We start from the raw sequence: 19,406 nt of genomic DNA on the forward strand, positions 1-19,406 counted from the left end.
TTGATAATCAAATCCCTATATACTTACCACAAAAAATTTGGAAAGGACATAAAAGGGCAAAGAATCAGAACAGAGAACCCACACAGATCCATCTCCCTGAGGCGATCACCAACTGGCAGCAAAGCCTGGTGACAAAGCACGTGAGCTGTGCAGTCAGTGCTGAGGTCTGCAGCCTGGCTGTGCCTCACGCCGGCAGCTGGACCCCTGGGCTAGAAACCTGACCTCTCTAAGCCTCAGTTTCCTCATCTGTAAAGTAGAGATGATCACAGTCCCAACCTCACAGGGCTGCAGTTAGGATGGAATGAAGTGGCATCTACCAGACACTGAGAACTGGCCAGGAAGGGAGGGGCTCAATTAAACAACAGCAGTTACTACAACTGCCACTGCCATACTTTCTCCTGTTCTTTTTTCCTTCTTTCCTTTACATGATTGAGATTAAACACTAGGTATCATTTTACATTTTACTTTTTGCATTTAACATTGTATCATAACCTTTCTCATATTTTTTCTTTCTCCTTTTGAAACAGTGTCTTACTTTGTTGCCCAGGCTGGAGTACAGTGGCATGATCACAGCTCACTGCAGGCTTGACCTCCCAAGATCAAGCGATTCTCCCACATCAGCCCTCTGAAGTAACTGATAGGTGTGTGTCACCACACCTAGCTAATTTTTAAATTTTTTGTAGGGATGGGGGTCTCACTATATTGCCCAGGCGGATCCCAAACTCCTGGGCTCAAGGGATCTTCCCACCTTGGTCTCCCAAAGTGCTGGGATTACAGGCATGAGGTAATTTAATTTTCTATGGTCATCATTTCTACCTTTTCTGGCCCTCATCTTAGAACCTGTGAATATGATCATCATTTCTAATGGCTGCAATATTTTAGGTGTTCTATAATTCATATTCGTAATTTTCATCTTACCATATTATTTCTTTAAGATAGGTTTCTGAGATAAACTGTCCGAAATTTTTAGGCTCCTGATATATACTAGTTTCCAATCTACAGTCATATCTGTTTTATATAAGAATGTCCATAACTGTTAGTATTTAAAATATTTTTATCTAATTTGATAGGCCTTTGTAGAAATAATACATAGCCTACCAAATTAGATAAAAAATCTTTTCAATATAGGGAGTCTACCAGTCAGTATTATCATACAACTTACTAAAGTGACATTCTGACTTAAACAAATACTTCAGTTTCTTGTGTATCCACGCAGCTTAAACAAGACTGCCCAGAGTATGTTGGCTCTGGGCTGCAAGTGGAGGGTCAGACTGTAGCCATGAGGAAGTCACCAAGGAAACACTATGCTGGAAGGCCATTCTGTGATGACACCTGACCTTGACACTTCTGTCAGCAGTCCTTAACTTAAATATTCAAAGCAAATTCTGCAATAACCCAAAACACTGTATGTTGATTGATGTACTTGTTTTTTCCACTTACCCTCCCTGTCCAATGACAGGTATTATCTTCACATTTTGTTGTACATTATCTCCATTTTTCTTTTTGGCATAGTAAATTCCTTGCCACTCCTATAAATGGAATGTAAGCATCGTCATACTTTGTGTTGAAAACATAAACCCAAGAACATTTTCCACTTCAGTTCTGATTCACTTACATCGCTAAAGCAATTAAGATAAAAAATGATCCCAACTCCAAACTGATTTCAGGTAATTGGACAACTCTTTCTTAACTTCTAAAGTCCATCTCCTTCTGAGTTGCTGACAAAAGTCAGGTCACCATAGTCTAAGTGGTCATATATTTTCAGTGGCCATCTGCAGACAAGAGAGGTCCTGGACCCACAAATAAAGGGCACTCCCCCTCACTTCCTCCTCTCATAACTCCCACCTGCTGAAGTGGAAGAGGGGGCTTAGCCTCTGCACCTGTGTTTGGGAGGGGAAGAATAGCCAGACTAGGGGCCAGAAAGGACCATTATGTGGCCACTACCGGCTTCTGAGGTGAACTAAATGGCTTGAGGCCCTTCTGGGATGTGTGAAGGTTTCACCCCCTACATATGGGGTGTGGAGGATGAGATAACAGCCAGGACCAAGCTCAAGTAAAACGATGAGACCTCAAAACCCAGGGCTGAAATCACGTTAGCTGTGCTCTCCTGATCAGACACAGAACGTGGGGATTCTTTCAGACAGGAAGTGCAGCCTGGGGAAAGAGGCTTACACAGAACAAGACCACAGCAAGAGAACCAGGCTGTGGTGACTCCCTTTATCTTGGGGTGGTAGGGAAAGCCAGGATGGAGCTGGGTTTTGTCACCATCCTAATATGTTATGAATTCCTCCAAGAAATCACCAAGGCCCTAAGCTATGGAAATCCCTAAAACCCCCAATAGGACACTGAACCCCTAGGGTATTCCATAACCTTTCTTAGCCTTCCAGAGTCCCTCAGGACCTAGAGTTGACCCAGGCCGGGTGTTGGGCACCATGGCAGCCTTGTTGGCTTAGCTGAAGTTTCCTATCCAGAGCCCTACTCCAGGTCAATTCTGAAATATTCTTGTTTGGTACATGGCAACCTGCATCCAAATACCAATGGTAAGAGCTCATCTTCAGACTCCTCTGGGAAAGCAGATCTAAAAGAAACCAGAATACTCCGATAGAATCAAAGGATGATTACTGATGCTTACTAATTCTGAAAACAACGGGCACCAAAAAAGGGCTACATCAAAAAACAGCCAGAAAGCCCAGCTCAGTCCTTAGGTCACACTGGAGTAGAATGGAGGTATGGGCCTTAGTACAGTTCTGAGGGGGAGCTCAGCCCAGAGGATGAGGCTTGCAGTCCAAAACCACAAAGGACTAAACAGGGTTCCCTAGGCAGAAATAAGTGGGTTGTCCTCCATGTCCACAACTTGCATGTCTACCTTAGAAGGAAGGCTTCAGTGGACAGGTCTAAGGGTTACTTCTAAAGCTCACTATCAAGGGGAATATGGGAAATTGATTGTTTCACATTTGCAAAACTGTGAATATACTAAAAACCACAATATTGTATACTTTATTTATTTTTTGAGACAGGTTCTCACCGTTCACCCAGGCTGGAGTGCGGTCGCACAACCACGGCTTGTTGCAGCCTCAATCTCCCAAGCTCAAGTGATCCTCCTACCTCAGCCTCCCAAGTAGCTGGGACCATAGGCACATACCACCACGCCCAGCTATCAAATAGTATACTTTCAACGGGTGACTTGTATGGCATAGAAATTACATCTCAATAAAGCCATTACATTAAAAAAAGAGAGAGAGAGAAAAAAAATTACAGGGACCAATTCAATCAGTCAGCATTTAAAAAAATATATTCAGGCCGGGCACAGTGGCTCACGCCTGTGATCCCAGCACTTTGGGAGGCTGAGGCGAGCAGATCATGAGGTCAAGAGATTGAAACTACCCTGGCCAACATGGTGAAACCCTGTCTCTACTAAAAATACAAAAAATTATCTGGGTGTGGTGGCATGTGCCTGTAGTCCCAGCTACTCAGGAGGCTGAGGCAGGAGAATCGCTTGAACCTGGGAGGCAGAGGTTGCAGTGAGCAGCCTGGTGACAGCGAGACTCCGTCTCAAAACAAACAAACAAACAAACAAAAAGAAATATATATATATATTCAGGATTTTCTTGTCCTTTCTGAATAGACCTGGGTGACTGAGCGATCCCAAGTCAAGGCTAACAGGCCATTCCAGCCAAAGTTCCACAGTCCATCTAAAGGAGTAGGACAATTTAGGCAATGGCTTGGCTTGGGTAACAGAGTCAATAAGTTTTCCAGTCACCAGTGGAAACAAAAAATATTTACTTGCATAAATATCATATAAGATTTAGTTCCAGCTGGGCACAGCGGCTCACGCCTGTAATCCCAGCACTTCTGGAGGCCGAGGCAGGCAGATCACGAGGTCAGGAGTTCGAGACCAGCCTGGCCAACATGGTGAAACCTCGTCTCTACTAAAAGTACAAAAATTAGCCAGGTGTGGTGGTAGGCGCCTGTAATCCCAGCTACTCAGGAGGCTGGGGCAGGAGAATTGCTTCAACCCGGGAGGCAGAGGTTGCAGTGAGCCAATATCATGCCATTGCACTCCAGCCTGGGCAACAGAGCAAGACTCTGTCTCGAGGAAAAAAAAAAAAAGATTTAGTTCCTGAGAATAATAACAGTCATACCTTAGAATACTATCATGAAGACTAGGTTGGGTAATTCACGTAAACTCTTAGCAAAGTCCTGACATACAGTAAACATTCAGTAAATGAGCTGGTTTGGGTGCAGGCGGCTTGCACAGGCCTCTTTCTCCAGGCCAAGCTCCCCTCAGAACAGGAGGAAGACTATTACCTCCCTTCTGTCTGCTACAAGCTATGCACCAAGCTATTGATGCAGTCCCTCTTGGCACCCGTTGTCTTGAGAATTAAATCATCATCATCATCCAGCCATCCTATCCCCAGGGTGAGCACAGTGTGTGCACATGATAAACTGTCAAAGAACACTTGGGGCTTTTGTTACTGAATGGGAAAGGTAGGCTGAGGTTCAACTATAGAATCCTGGCAGCCAAGCTGAGGACTATGAGCTCTATGCTGAAGCAACACGACAAAATGATGACTCAGTAAGACTAATCAGGCAGTAGTGTATGGTGGACCGAGTGGAGATGGAGGATTCCGGACAAGGAGACAGAGTTACAAACTGTAACTCCAGAGTGTGAGAAGAAGGCCCTGAGCAAGGTCAGGCCCAGGCAATGGACCCTCAAAAGCAGGGGTTTCAGCCATCAATGCTTGCGGATTTGATGGAGGGGACCAACGGGCAGGAAGAGATCAAAACCATTTCAGGAATCTAAGTCAAAGCAACTGTGAGGTTGGTCCATGAGCAGAGACAGCAGGAGCTGGAAGAGAGATTGGGTTTTTTGTTTATGGGAGATGAAAGAAAACCATTGCTAGACAATTAAGATGATAGTAGGATGCTGAACCAGACCTTGGAAAAGAGGTTGACACTAAAACCAGCTAAGTGTGAGATTTCTACATAGAGCAGAAAAGATACTTCAACAACAAAGGAACATTCTGGCGGACAACAGTAGGGGGCAAAGGCCAGAGTTCTGGTAAATCTGGGAGGAAATAGAAGGAAGAAGAGTAGGAAAAGGGGAGCCAGTGAGAGAGGAAACCAAAGGCACAGGAGCTAATGAAGGTAGAAGTTTTGAAATGCTAAAGAGTTCTGCAGCTGCACATCATCATAGGTATCTAAGTAGCCACCATTTATTTGGCACCCATTAAATGGCAGAAGAACAACAACACACAGTTTCTGAGGGAGGGAAAAAAAAAATCAAGATTTCTAAAAGAGGCCAAGCATGGTGGCTCACGCCTGTAATCCCAGCAATTTGGGAAGCTGAGGGAGGAGGACTGCTTGAGCCTAGGAGTTTGAGACCAGCCTGGGCAACACAGTGAGACCCCATTTCTAAAAAATATGTTTAAAAAATTAGCCAGGTGTGATGGTAGACACCTGTGGTCCCAGCTACTTGGGAGGCTGAAGTGGGAGAATCGCTTGAGCCTGGGAGATCAAGGCTGCAGTAAGCCAAGATCGTGCCACTGTACTCCAGCCTGAGTGACAGAGCAAGTCCATGTCTCAAGAAAAAAAAAAAAAAAAGATTTCTAAAAGAGAAGTAACAATGTAAAGTTTAGGTATCTAAGGAGATGAGAGACTATGGGTTCTAGAGCCCTGATAGACAAGTCTTGGGGAAGAAGAAAAAAGAGAAGAGTCAGGTGGATATACATAAAGGATGCAAAGAAGCATGAGTGCGGGGGCTGGAAATCAACATACCTGTTATTTTTACCCAAGAGGAGCCACTGACAGCAGTGGGCAGCAGGGGTTTGTGGAGATGGAAAATGTTTATAATATTCCCTGCTTGAACATCATCAAAATTTCTCTTCTGCCCCAAGAAGGTCCAACTTCAATATCCAACACCTAGCATCTGACGCTCCAAGGCCCCAACTCCTAGCCATCTGGCCATTTCCTAAGTCTCCATTCTGCAATGTTGGTCCCCAGCAGATGCCTGAATTCCCCTTCCTGATCACAGTGCACTGTGCCATAAGGCCTTCTGACCCCTCAACAAGCCCTGCTCCCTGGAGATGGAATTATGGATTCTTTCACCTCAAAACACAGGCCAGCTCAGAGGCCTGCCCTGCTGCCACGCTGCCCATAGACCAGCAGGTTGCTGACAAAGGTCACTTTTCCATGCTCCCCAAAAACTGGGAAAAATGAAACAAATACCCAGGCTCTTTTCAGAAATAAAACAGTACAGGTCAGCTGCAGTGGCTCACGCCTGTAATCCCAAAACTTTGGGTGGCCGATATCGGACTGCTTGAGCCCAGGCATTCGAGACCAACCTGGACAACATACAGAGACCCCGTCTCTACAGATAATTAAAAAATTAGACATGATGGTATGTGCCCGTGGTCCCAGCAACTCAGGAGGCTGAGGTGGGAGGACTGCCTGAGCCCAGGAGGTCAAGGCTGTTGCACCTCTGCATTCCAGCTTGGGCGACAGAATGAGACCCTGTCTCAAGCAAAAAAAAAAAAAAAAAAAAAAAAAAAAGGAAAGCAGCATAGGGGTCAATAATTTGATGATGTTTCCCATTCTTTGCTCACAATAAGTACAATTTTAGAGAGCAGGTCTCTTGCTATTCAAGTTTGAGGACTTTTGTTACCTGGTGCCCAACAGCACAACCCCAGCAGAGGTGAGACACAGTTCACACAGAACTGGATGGAGCCCAGCACTTATAGCACATCCCTTCCTTACCTCTACTTGCCCCCTCACTGAGAGGGACATGGAATGCCTCAGTGGAAGTTCTGCCACATCAAGGTGTACAAGGACCATCCTGGTTCATACCCAGTTGAACCTCACAACAAAACCACTGGCTCATCCAGTAGCAGCAAGGAACCTAAATGCCAGGATTGAGGTGGCCATGGTAACGCCCCCACCATGGCTGCTGTGGTCTCGGATGACTGCTGCTCTGTGGCCTCCTTCTGAGTATGCTCTTCTCAACCACGGAAAGGAATACTTGCCCTCACCTACATGGTGCACCTGAGCACCTGAGGGTCTCTTCATCCAACTCAGCCTTCATACCTCTCTTTCTAGAGGACCTTCCACTCCCTCTAGTAAAAAAGCGAAACAAAACAAAAAAAAAAACAAAAAACAAAAAACAAAAACCATCCTCGACAGAAAAGTTGAAGGCAAAATAGAGCAGTGCCTACTTTTGTCATTCCCCTGGCAGGGCTTCACTGAGCCCCTGCAGCTGGCCTATTATTTCCTTGTTCTCACTTCAAGGCAATGTTGTGTGCTCAGAGACATAGGAAAGGCAAAGAAAAACAGGCCCATTCATGGTGTCTTCATGGGGTCCAAGATGAGTGGAGTATAAGCTTTGCACAGCACCCTGCCCCTGTGGTACGCTGCTGTTTTGTGCTACAAGATAGGCACTAGCCAAATGCCATAGGGGAGAGAGTATCACTTCCATCAGTGCCTCCACAGAGCAGGCAGCACAAGTCACCAATTTTTCAAATGCTTGAAATAATCAGATTAATAGTCTCTACCCAACTTCCAAAAGCAAAAAAAAAAAAAAAAAAAAAAAGTCCAGCAGAAAGGACCACGAATGATTGTGAAAAGCAGTAGCCTTTTCCTTCTCATCATATTTTAAAATCTGTCACAGTGAGGCACTATCAGAGGCTGTGGTTCAGAGAAATAACCTTTCAGACTGAGCCTGCCTTTCTTCTGCCTGTTTCTTCGGCACCATGATTATGTGACTTCTTACATTATTGAATAATGGTTACTTTTATTTGTCTGTTTCCAACCCTTGAATATGAGCTCTCTAAGGCAGGAATTTTTGTTTTGCTCTTCTTTCCATACCAGAATCTAGCACTGTGTCTGGCTAACAGAAAGCATTTTTAAAATGCTCAATGAATTAATGAGGCTTGGAGAAATCTTGGGCTCGGATGTCTTCCGAGAATGTGTTGCCTTACTGGCAATTCTTTACCCAGAACCATTTGCCAACATCTACAACTAAGAAGACCAATTATTAGAAAGATCAAGTTACTCACTTACTACAAAGATAAAAACAATGATTGTTAAGTGTCAATTCAAGTTACTTTGCTTACTGGCTAATCATATTATAGATTTTCTTGGCCCCAGTTTCCTCACCTGCAAAATGGATATAACAGGGATAACACTCCCTATACTTCCCTGGGCTGCTGGGAGGAGTAAGACTGAGATTACCTGGTAGTACTCAATGAACACTAAGTCTTCCTTCTCTCTGTGTTGTGAAAGTTAAAAAAGGTACTGACCTCTTACTTACCTTGCCTATCCTGATGCATGAATTTATAGTATCGAGCAAGTCAGCCTTTTTTTCATTTATAGGCACTTCTCCTAACTCCTCCCCTATTAATTCACCTGACTGATAGCCCATTGTTGTTTCAAATGCAGGATTTGCATACTGAAGGGAGACAAAAGAAAAAACATAAAGTGAATTAAAAGTCATTTTGAAAAAGAGGACAATCAAAGGTCTTCGACCTAAGCCCTTCAGGTTTTTCCCCAGAAAAAGCTCAGGAGCCTGGAGCTCACCGTGGCAGTTCTGAAGCCATAAGCACATAACCCACGAAGAATTCTGGAGCCCAGACGAGCTTCTGCTTGGGTGATACCCGGCTGGGCTTTCTGCTATGTTCTCCTGAGGCTCCAGGAGGGCAGCAGGCCCACTCCCACTTCAACAGGGGCAGAGGAAGGGATGTGCACAGGGCCAAACCAGGAGCTGCTACAACAGGGCTGTTTAGATGGGGGGTGGGGGTGGGGGGATGATGGAATAAAGCACCAGGTAGAGTGCAAAACACTCAGGCTCTCCTCCCCCTCCACACATTGACCTCAGCAAGTCACTTAATCCCTCTGAGACTCTTATCCAGACATGGGAATGAAACATTTCTCTTGTCTCTTTCATATGGTTCAAATAAATGATATGTATTGAAAGCAGGCTATGAACTAGGAAGTAATTACAAATGTAAGGCTTTATGGTTAAGTTTCAAATATGACTGTAAGATAAGCAGAAAATATATGGGAAAACTGTGCACGTGCTAATGATGATGATGATAAAACAATAATTGATACTATCTGTCAGGGTCTGTTTTCCTCACTGGGCACTATAGTAAACACTTCACATACATTAACTCATTTAGTCCTCATGACATCCTTACAAAAGGCAGGCTGTTGTTCTTACTAATATTACTTCCATTTCCACAGATGAGAAAGCAGATTCAGCTGGATTAAACAACTTGCCCAAAGTTGTTCAGCTGAAGCAGGAAGGAGCCCAGGCCCGTCTGACAGCCTGTGCCCTCAAACACTGGCCCGTGCTGCCTCTCAGGGCACCAACTCAAAGTCAACACCATCAACTCTTCAACAAGGAAGTCACAAGTCATATTAAAGTGAAAGACTGGAGAGCCCAGAAGTAAAATCAAAGTGGAGCTAATTCTCAGACAAAACGAATGTTTTTTCTGGTGCAACTCCCTTTTTTGCTGTTATCCGAAAACATTAAGCTACGTTGCCTTAAGTTACTTATATAAACCCACTTTGCTAATAATGTGTAATTTATTCAGTACTTACTAGGTATGTTATTTCTGAAACTTTTAGTTGTTTCTAGTATATTTCTGTAAGTGCAAATTATCTTCAAAAACAGTGAGAAAGGTGAAAGACTCGCAGACCTTATGGTCAGAGCATACCCCCGCGTACAACAGCACTACCCCCAACCATACCCCCTCGTACAACAGCACTACCCCCAAGCCCCCAGCAATCATCCTTTTCAGTAAGTCTCTCCTTGTTAAATAAACAAACTAGTGGAAATAATGAATGCAAATGTGGCATTTCTACAGGCATTTTCTAGCACCTTAATTATTAGTATGTTTTCTAATCTATAGAGAGCTTATTTTAAATTACATATTTTATTGATTTTGTTCTGATAATCCTCAAAGGAAAAACTGGTCTCCTGAACTTCAAAAAGAAAAAAAAAAAATCATATTGGAGAGGTTCAATCCTAAAAGTTGGAAAAAACAAAACAAGAAATCCAGAAAGACAGATTTCCAAAATAACAAACCTGTATAATACGGTCTTCGCTTGTAATTTCAATTGCGTCTTCACTGTTTTCTAATGCAGTGAATACTGAGTTACAAGCCCTTTATGAGTAAACAAAAAAAGGAATGATTAACGTAAATACTACAAAAACTAATAAAATCTTGGGTTATTACATTAACTTATTCAAATGTATTTTTTGTCTGATTTATAAGGAAGGGAGAAAATATTTTAAAACATAAGGAAGAAATAAATACCCCCCTGCAAGCTCCTCCATTAGGATCATCACTATGTACACACTGTGGCATCTTTCCTTCCAATGTGAAGGAAAGACACATTGGGCCAGTGAGCCAGGGTGGCCACACACCAGGGTCAAATCACAGCTCTTCAGCAGCTGTGGGACCCTGGGCAAGTGACTGAACCCCATCAAGCCTTCCCTCTCACCACCTTAGAGTCCTCATGAAGACTAAATAAGAGAATAGAGTCAAGAATACTGCACAGAGCGTGGCAAAGAGAAGGCAGTCAATCATTTGTACCTATTATTTTAAACAAATTATTTTCACAAAATTGAGGGCATCTAGAATGATCAGCTTTGCTTCCTGCTTTCTTCACTTAGCCTTCCTCTGTGAGCATTTTCTCACATCCTTCGTGTTTGAAAACCTTAAAATTATACAAGTAACGATGTTTATTGAAAAAAATTAGAAAATAAACATTAACAAAAATAAGTGGAACACTATATCACACCCACTTGAATAATAAAAAAGACAGTCGATAACATGTATTAGTGAGGAACCCTCCTACACTGCTGGTGGGAATGTAAAAAAGCGCAGCCCCTTTTTGGGAAACAGCCCCATTATGTCCACACAAAAACTTATACACAAATGTTCATAGCAGTATTACTCAGAAAAGCCAAAAAATGGAAAAAACCCAAATGTCCATCAACTGATGGATAAACAAAATGTGGTATATCCATACAATGGAATATTATGCAGACATAAAAGGACATGAAGTCTTGATATATGCCATAACATGAATGAACCTTGAAAACCGTAAGCCAGTCACAAGGATCACACAGTGTATGAAATGTCCAGAATATGCAAATCTGCAGAGATAGAAAGTAGATTGGGCTGGGGGCGGTGGCTCACACCTGTAATCCCAACACTTTGGGAGGCTAAGGTGGGTGGATCACCTGAGGTCAGCAGTTCAAGACCAGCCTGGCCAACATGGTGAAACCCCGTCTCTACTAAAAATACAAAAAAAAGATTAGCAGGGCATGGTGGCAGGCGCCTGTAATCCCAGCTACTTCGGGAACCTGAGGCAGGAGAATCTCTTGAACCCAGGAAGCAGAGGTTGCAGTGAGCCGAGATTGCACCATTGCACTCCAGCCTGGGCTGGGGATAATAAAAATGTTCTAAAATTGTGGTGACTGAAGCACAACTCTATGAATATACTAAAATCCTTTGAATATATCTCAATAAAGCTGTTTAAAAATAATAAGATCAAATAACCTGAAATTCCAATACCTAGACATCTCAACATTCTATTTTATAGAAAAAAATCTAATTATTTTCAATAAGCATTGAAAAATGTTCTAGGCATTAACTTGTACAAATGCATATGTAATACATATACAAAAACAAGATCATATTCTACAGTTTTATAATCTGCTTTTCTCACTGGCACACTATACATTAATCTTTCCATACCAATAATTATAATTCTTTATCATCACTTTAAATAATATTCTAAGATTATATTATGATTTATTCAATAAATCCCCTATGACTAGACATTTAGGTTGCTTCCAGGTTTTTTCCTTGTATAAGTAATCTCCCAAAGAATGATTTTAAGATTCTCTGGCCTCAGAAGATGAAAAAAAAGAAAACAACTGCCTGCTTATAAAGTGCAGAGATACTACTAAGTAAACTCTGAAAATAACAATGCTGGCCAGGCACGGTGGATCACGCCTGTAATGCCAGCACTCTAGGAGGCAGAAGTAGGCAGATCGCTTAAGTCCAGGTGTTCAAGACCAGCTGGGCAACATGGCAAAACCCTGTCTCTACAAAAAATAGAAAATTAGCTGGCCTGGTGGTATACATCTGTAGTCCTAGCTACTTGAGAAGCTAAGGTGGGAGGACTGCTTGAGCCCAAGAGGTCAAGGATGTAGTGAGTTGAGCAGTGATCACACAACTGCACTCCAGCCCGGGCAACAGAGTAAATAAGTAGATAAATAAAACAATGCCTTTACATTATTGCTGGTATTACTAAACTGTCTCACTAAAGACAATAGCTTAGCCAATAAAAATTAGCTCATTTTTAGCATGTAAAAAAAACCAAGAGATAATATGTAAATTATAGTTCAATAAAGCTGTTATTTAAAAAAAAAAAAAAAGCAAAAAACATGCTGGGCACGGTGGCTCACACCTATAATCCTAGCACTAGTCAGAGTTTGAGACCAGCCTGACCAACATGGTGAAACTCCGCATCTACTAAAAAATACAACAACAACAAAAAATTAGCCAGGCCTGGTGGCATGTACCTCTGTAATACCAGCTACTTGGGAGGCTGAGGCAGGAGAATCGCTTGAACCTGGGAGGTGAAGGTTGCAGTGAGCAGAGATTGTACCACTGCACTCCAGCCTGGGCAACAGAGTGAGACTCTGTCTCAAAAAATCAAAAAATAAAATAAGCAAAAAACAGTAAGAAGTTCTCACCTCCAATATAACAAGCTTGGAGGAGATGGATCTGTGAGAAGCCCTACTGGGTTTTATCATACTTTTTTTAACTTTCGCAGACATGGTAAATAAAAAAATGTTAAATCATTTGCATGTTTTTATTAGTGAGGTTGAACATCTTTTCACATTTATTGGCCATTAATATCTCTTGTGAACCGCTTGAACATGTCTTTTAATATTTTTTCTAATTTTTAATTGATCTTTTTCAATTGATTAATCAAAGCTCTTCATGTATTTATTAGGACATTAACCTAATGTCTGTCCTATATGTTACAAACATATTTTTCCCAGTTAGTAATTTGTCTAAATTTTAAACATTATTTAAGGTTTATTTTAACTGTAGATAAGCGTAACATTTTTATGTTGTCTAATCTGATTATCTTCCTTTATAAAATGTGGCTTTTATAAGTGTTAGTTTATAATGACATCATCATCCAATTATGTATGTCCACTGTTATTTTTTAGTACTTATGTAGCCCTACTTTTTCTTTTTCTTTTTTTTTTTTTTGAGACGGAGTCTCGCTCTGTCGCCTAGGCTGGAGTGCAGTGGCGCAATCTCGGCTCACTGCAAGCTCCGCCTCCCGGGTTCACGCCATTCTCCTGCCTCAGCCTCTCCGAGTAGCTGGGACTACAGGTGCCCGCCACCACGCCCGGCTAATTTTTTTTGTATTTTTAGTAGAGACGGGGTTTCACCGTGGTCTCGATCTCCTGACCTCGTGATCCGCCCGCCTCAGCCTCCCAAAGTGCTGGGATTACAAGCGTGAGCCACCGTGCCCGGCTAGCCCTACTTTTTCACATTTAAGTCTTTAATTCATTGGAGTTCATTTTGCGGGTAGGATGTGACATCGGAATGTAGCTTAACTTTCTTTCCAACTAGTGAACCAACTATCACAATTCTAGTCACTGAAAAGTCCACTTTTTCCTGTGTTGATTTAAAAAGCCATGTAATCATATGCTAAATTCTTTTTTTTTTTTTTTACTTTTTGAGATAGAGTTTTGCTCTTGTTGCCCAAGCTGGAGTGCAGTGGCTCGATCTCAGCTCACTGCAAGCTTTGCCTCCTGGGTTCAAGTGATTATCCTGCCTCAGCCTCCCAAGTAGCTGAGATGACAGGCATGCGCCACCACGCCCAGCTAATTTTTTGTATTTTTTTAGTAGAGATGGGGTTTTCATCATGTTGGCCAGGCTGGTCTCGAACTCCTGAAATCAGGTGATACACCCACCTTAGCCTCCCAAAGTGCAGGGATTACAGGTGTGAGCCACCATGCCCAGCCGATCATATACTAAATTCTTAAATATATCCAAGTCTGTTTTTTTTTTTGTTGTTGTTTTTTTTTTTTTTTTTTTTTTGAGACGGAGTCTTGCTCTTGTTGCCCAGGCTGGAGTGCAATGGCACGATCTCAGCTCACTGCAACCTCTGCCTCCCAGGTTCAAGCGATTCTCCTGCCGCAGCCTCCTGAGTAGCTGGGATTACAGGTGCCCACCACCACGCCCGGCTAATTTTAGTATTTTTAGTAGAGACGGGGTTTCGCCATGTTGGCCAGGCTTGTCTCGAACTCCTGACCTCGTGATCTGCCCGCCTCAGCCTCCCAAAGTGGTGGGATTACAGGCGTGAGCCACCACGCCCAGCCTGTTTCTGGTTTTTATATTCTAGTTTACCAATCTAGCAGTGACACCCTTGCTTGTTACAGCTTTTTAGTGCATTTTAGTATCTGACACAACAAGGCTCTATATTTCTCTCAATTCTCTAGCCTCACATTTCCTTTCCCTTTATATTTTTATATCTCCCTGTATAATGGACATCATAATTTGGCTGCCAGCTGGAGCACAGAGAACAAAGCAGGGCATGATGGGAGATGAGGACAGAGAGGTAAGCAGTGTACAGACCATGGAGACCCTTGTAGGCTACATTTTGGAGTTTGGACTTCATCTTGAAGGCAGTGGGTGCCTATCTGGGGTGTCACAGAACAGGAACACAAATGGAATTATGTGTTACGTCTGTGTGGAGTATGAAGAAGGAGTCAAGACTAGACATAGGGAGACTAACTGGTGGTTTCAATAATCCAGGTAAAAAGAGAGGGACCTAGACTAAGAGTAGCAGTAGAGATGAAGATTAAGTGGACAGATTCCAAAAATTAGTAAGATCAATTGGACTTGGTGAGTGACTGGATTTAGGGATGTATGTAGAAGAGACAGGGGTTTTAGTTTAGGACTACAAGGTAGATGACAGCTAAGGTAGACAGGAGGAAAAGGTTTGAGGTTACAGTCAGATTTAGAGATGGGAGAAAGAATGAATGCAGTTTCGAAAATGCGGATTTCAGTCTAAAGGACTATTTTTGCCATTTGCTGCTTACAAGATCTTGGGTGTAAGTCAGTTAACTTCCTTGGGTTTCAGTTTCTGATTCTTGATTGGATAAAATAAGCTCCAACATCACCTACTGCTCCAAAATTCTACTCTCCTCTGAGAGAGGGTAGTAGCCTAATTCACTGTGGGAGTGCTGCAGCCAGGCTGAGATGACCCAGGAGTGGGAAAAAAGCAGGCCCAAGGGCAACCATCTACCTTAAGTTTCCTTGCAAAATCTAGCAGCATAAAAATCTCTTTTGTATACCACACTAGCCTTCAAACACCTCTGCTCAGCAGCACTTCTCTGCTAACTCACACTCTGCCCGCTAATCATTCATTTCGTTTTGTCTATAAAGTACCTATCTTCCCTACACGTGGAACCCTGTACTGGTCCTTATTAATCTTGGTACTCCCATTCAGATCCCCTTTGACTGTCTTGGGCACATACAAATGAAATGATCCAATTCTCTCTTTGATCCCTAGTAAAGGAAATGTTAAAGAACAGTTGAACACCCAAGGAAGAAACCTAAAATGATAGGAAGCTGCTGACTTTATTTTTCTTTTGTCAAGCTGATAAAATTATATTAATTTTTCTGCTTTTCTTACTCTACAAAGAATGAGGCCTCTACTCATTTCACTTAAAAAAAAAATAAAAACCCTGTTTATCAAGAGCAGATAAAATGCTTATTGTAGAGAAGAAAAAAATGTCACCTACCAGAGATAACTAATGTTAATAGATTGGGGGGGTGTATATTAAAACCATTTTTTTCCCTTAGAAAACAAAACAGATAATCCAGCATATGCAGTTTGTATTCTGCTTTTTAAACTTACTATTATTTGGGGGCTCCATCTTTAAATGTGAGTCTCTAATCACTAAAATGACCCCTTATTAGACATCCAGGCAGACTCCAGAAAGTCTGCACGAGGGGAACTGCCACTCCATTCTCTCCAATCCCATTTCTGCAAGAGGCCATTTATGGCTCAAAAGTAATCCTCACAACTGAAGTTCTCACTTGCCATGCTGCCCTGTGTGGCCTGGAGGGCTTTTCAGAAGTGGTAGAATTACCTGAGTTTCAGTTGTGATCGCACCTCTCCAAACTCCAGCTGGAGCAGTTCATTGTAGCAGGCCATGATGTTGGGGTTTTCTACATACCTCTACAAACAGAAAGAGGAATTTTGTGGATAAACAAAAGTGCTTCTTCATTTGTGCCAATAAAAATAACTCTTTAAACAAACTTCTCAACTTGGCAACTGAAATCTAAAAAATACTTTATCATTAATGATGAACAGAAGAGAGAAAATTTATGGGCACCAAATTGGCTTTTAAAAAAATAGGGTTTAAGAATGCTTTTCCTTCTATCATTTAGTAGCCTTTCATTAAAAAAAAAAAAAGCTTTTCTTTCAGCATCGTCTGTTAAGAGCATTTTGGTTGTTTTCATGTCACTAATAAAGCAAGGCTAGAACATGTAGAGGAGGAAATTAATTAACTAAAGTCCTACTTATATTAGGCTTTCAGAGTATATTCAAGAACAGTATTTGGTCCTCTTTAAAGTCATGTAAGCTTACAACAAGCAAAAATACACTTGCATTTCTATTTGCACCTGTATTTCACAGGGGGAACCCCGACATGGGCAACATTTTCCTGAGCTAACCTCCAACAGTGGCTCAGTGAAGCCGACAGATGATTATCTTTCACAGCAGAGGCACTGGCAGAAGCCATGGATGGATTTGCCCAGTGTCTCTTATAGCTGTGGACATTAAGTATTTTGTATAACCCTTACATAGTGGAAATATCTCACGACAAAGTGAATTACATAGTTCTGAGAAGATAGACCCATTCCACCATCAAATCAAATACTCCTTGAAGACATCTTAGCAGCCACTGTGTTCTGTCATATAGTTCTATTCAGATGTAAAAATATTTGTGAACATTACTCCTCCGTTTCTAAAGAGCTCTTTGCTTTTTACCTGCACAATAAGTGGACAATACTCTACCTGGCTGAAGAGGAAGCTGATGCCTAAGAGGCAGAGCTTCTGCAGATCACTATCTATAAGCCCCAGCCAGACCAATCTGGGACAGTGGTCCCCTTGAAGAGTTCCTTCTACTACCACGGTGAACGCAAATGACCCATCTGAACTGTGATCAGGGTCTTGTCTGGGTGTCAAGCAACCTAAAAATCTAGCCCTTGGTTCATGCCTTAAAAGCTGTATGATTGTATATGAGGCACCTAACATTCCTGAGCCTGCTTCCTCAACTGTAAAGCAAGAAAAAGAATACTGTTCCTACCCAATGAAGGTCACTGTGAGAATAAAGAGACATAATGGGAGAAAGCATTTTAAGTACAAACTGCCGCATAAATGTAAAGAATGGCTACTGTCACCCCCACAGGGGAAGGCAAGACCTGTTGGCCAGGAGCATGATAAAGCCTACACCTATAGGCCAAAACAGAGCCCCTTTCTTACCCAGAGGTCTGACAGAGGTGACATGCCTGCCAGCTCCCACTGACTGAGAAGGGAGGAGTATGCTAGACCTGCTGTCCTCACCTCCATTAGCCAAGACCCCACGGGAACACCCAAAAACACTGGACAGGAACCCACTTCTGACTGGGCAGGGAGAGGGAAAAGAGATTTCTTGACACAGTGCTTGTGCCACTCCAGGAGACAAGGAATGGGGGTCTTGAGATAGACAGGGGTCCTCAGTTCCTCTGCAGGTAAGATCTTGGGATGTGAGGGCTGTGGAGGGAATGTGTATTTATCCAGTTCCACAAATGGATTCCCATGCATGCAATCAGACTTTTTACTTGGTCTGAATGTTATGTATCCACCAAACTTTTTTACTCCAAAAGCAGAAATCAAGGTAAAAAAAAAAAAACTAGCATGTGACCAAATGTACAGCATCTTGTTCCTGCTGTTTGCCCCCTCCCTCAAAACTTCTGTTTTGCTATGTGTGTCTAAACATTGTTCTCTTTATCTAAACAGCTCATCTTTCCTGCCCCTTGCCAACTTTTGTTTCTGTCCCAAGGATCCCACAGGGCATGGAGGGTGAAGAATCAGGTCCAGGGATCCTCAGAAAGGAAGCTTATTCCCTCTGCTTAAACAGCAGTTAGTCTCCTCTCCCTTAACCTCCTCCCATGAAAGAGGCTGGGACCACAAATCCTACAGACTTCTAAGCTAACTTAACCTCACTTTCTCCAAAGCATATCATGCCCACAGCTAGGACCTGAGCCCATCTTTGCTAGGCCTCTCCCAGTGGTTCTCAACTCTCAGCTGCATATTAGAATTATCTGCAATTTGAAAAAACACCAGCATGCAGGCCCCTCCCCAGACCAACTGAAACAGACTCCCTAGGGATGTTATTCAGGTGATTCTAATGCGCACCCAAGCAGTGAGTCTACCGACTCAATGGCCAAATCCAATTGAGGAGGCTAGCAGGTCCTCCACCTACTTTTCAATCCTGAATCATGGCTAACCCACAAAATAGCTCATGCCCTTTCCTATCCCCCATCCCCTGTACCAGAGATATCATTATGGTGCTAGCTTGCAGATTCAAGCCTTGGCACCACCGCCTATAGCCACAACTGGGAGAATCCCCTTCCTCTAGGTCTAACTCTTCTTCTCAATAACCTGAGCATCCTTTTGTCACACAAAAGTAAGAGACTCTGGATGAGATTAGTTAGCACTAATTAGTTAGTGGTCTCTGAGGACTGGTCGCCCACATGAATTCCTCACCTACAAAATGGTGAGCCTACCACTACCTCTACATTTCCTAAGTCAGGTGCTTCTAAAGTGACTACTGTAAAGCTTCTGGGCTTTTTGTATGGACGTGTCCTCACAGGGGCGTGCACCTAAAAGTGGTTCCATTAAAGTCTTCAGGGGATTCCTTGATTAAGGTGTACAGGCTTGAAGGCAGCAAGAGTGTGTGTGTCAGTTACTTTTCAAGTTAGCTCCATGATAACACAGTAATACTAAGAAAATGTAAGGACCATGATTTACTTGACCTTCTACCAGGATGCTCTTTCTGGTCCACAGAACTATGCTGATAGACTTCTTGGGCAGAATTTCAAACACGGCAGTCACCAAGCACAAATTTCCAACAGTGCATCTATGTACTTTCAAAGGGACCTCAAACAAACACAAGGCTTAATGACCTCATGCGGCTGTAGGTAAGCAAATAACCCAAGGCAGAGGGAATAATCTATCCCCTAAGTTTCACTAGAAAGTGGAAGCTTCTAAGGTTCTTGTTAAAAGGAATAGCCAGTTTTGCAGCCTTA

The 19,406-nt window shown here is 42.6% G+C and overlaps 1 protein-coding gene across 1 annotated transcript in view; it reads right to left on the reverse strand.

Moving 5' to 3' along the window:
* The window catches only part of PDE8A (phosphodiesterase 8A), a 159,774-nt gene that overhangs the window by 39,405 nt on the left and 100,963 nt on the right, over window positions 1-19,406 (reverse strand). Inside the window, exons 6-9 of the mRNA XM_003268462.4 lie at window positions 16,202-16,290; window positions 10,085-10,163; window positions 8,306-8,443; window positions 1,441-1,529 (exon numbers count right to left, since the gene is read on the reverse strand). Coding sequence (XP_003268510.1) covers window positions 1,441-1,529; window positions 8,306-8,443; window positions 10,085-10,163; window positions 16,202-16,290 — 395 coding nt within the window. The remainder of the gene's footprint in view (window positions 1-1,440; window positions 1,530-8,305; window positions 8,444-10,084; window positions 10,164-16,201; window positions 16,291-19,406) is intronic.

The sequence above is a fragment of the Nomascus leucogenys genome, chromosome 6 (genome assembly GCF_006542625.1).
Source record: "Nomascus leucogenys isolate Asia chromosome 6, Asia_NLE_v1, whole genome shotgun sequence".
Lineage (NCBI taxonomy): Eukaryota > Metazoa > Chordata > Mammalia > Primates > Hylobatidae > Nomascus > Nomascus leucogenys.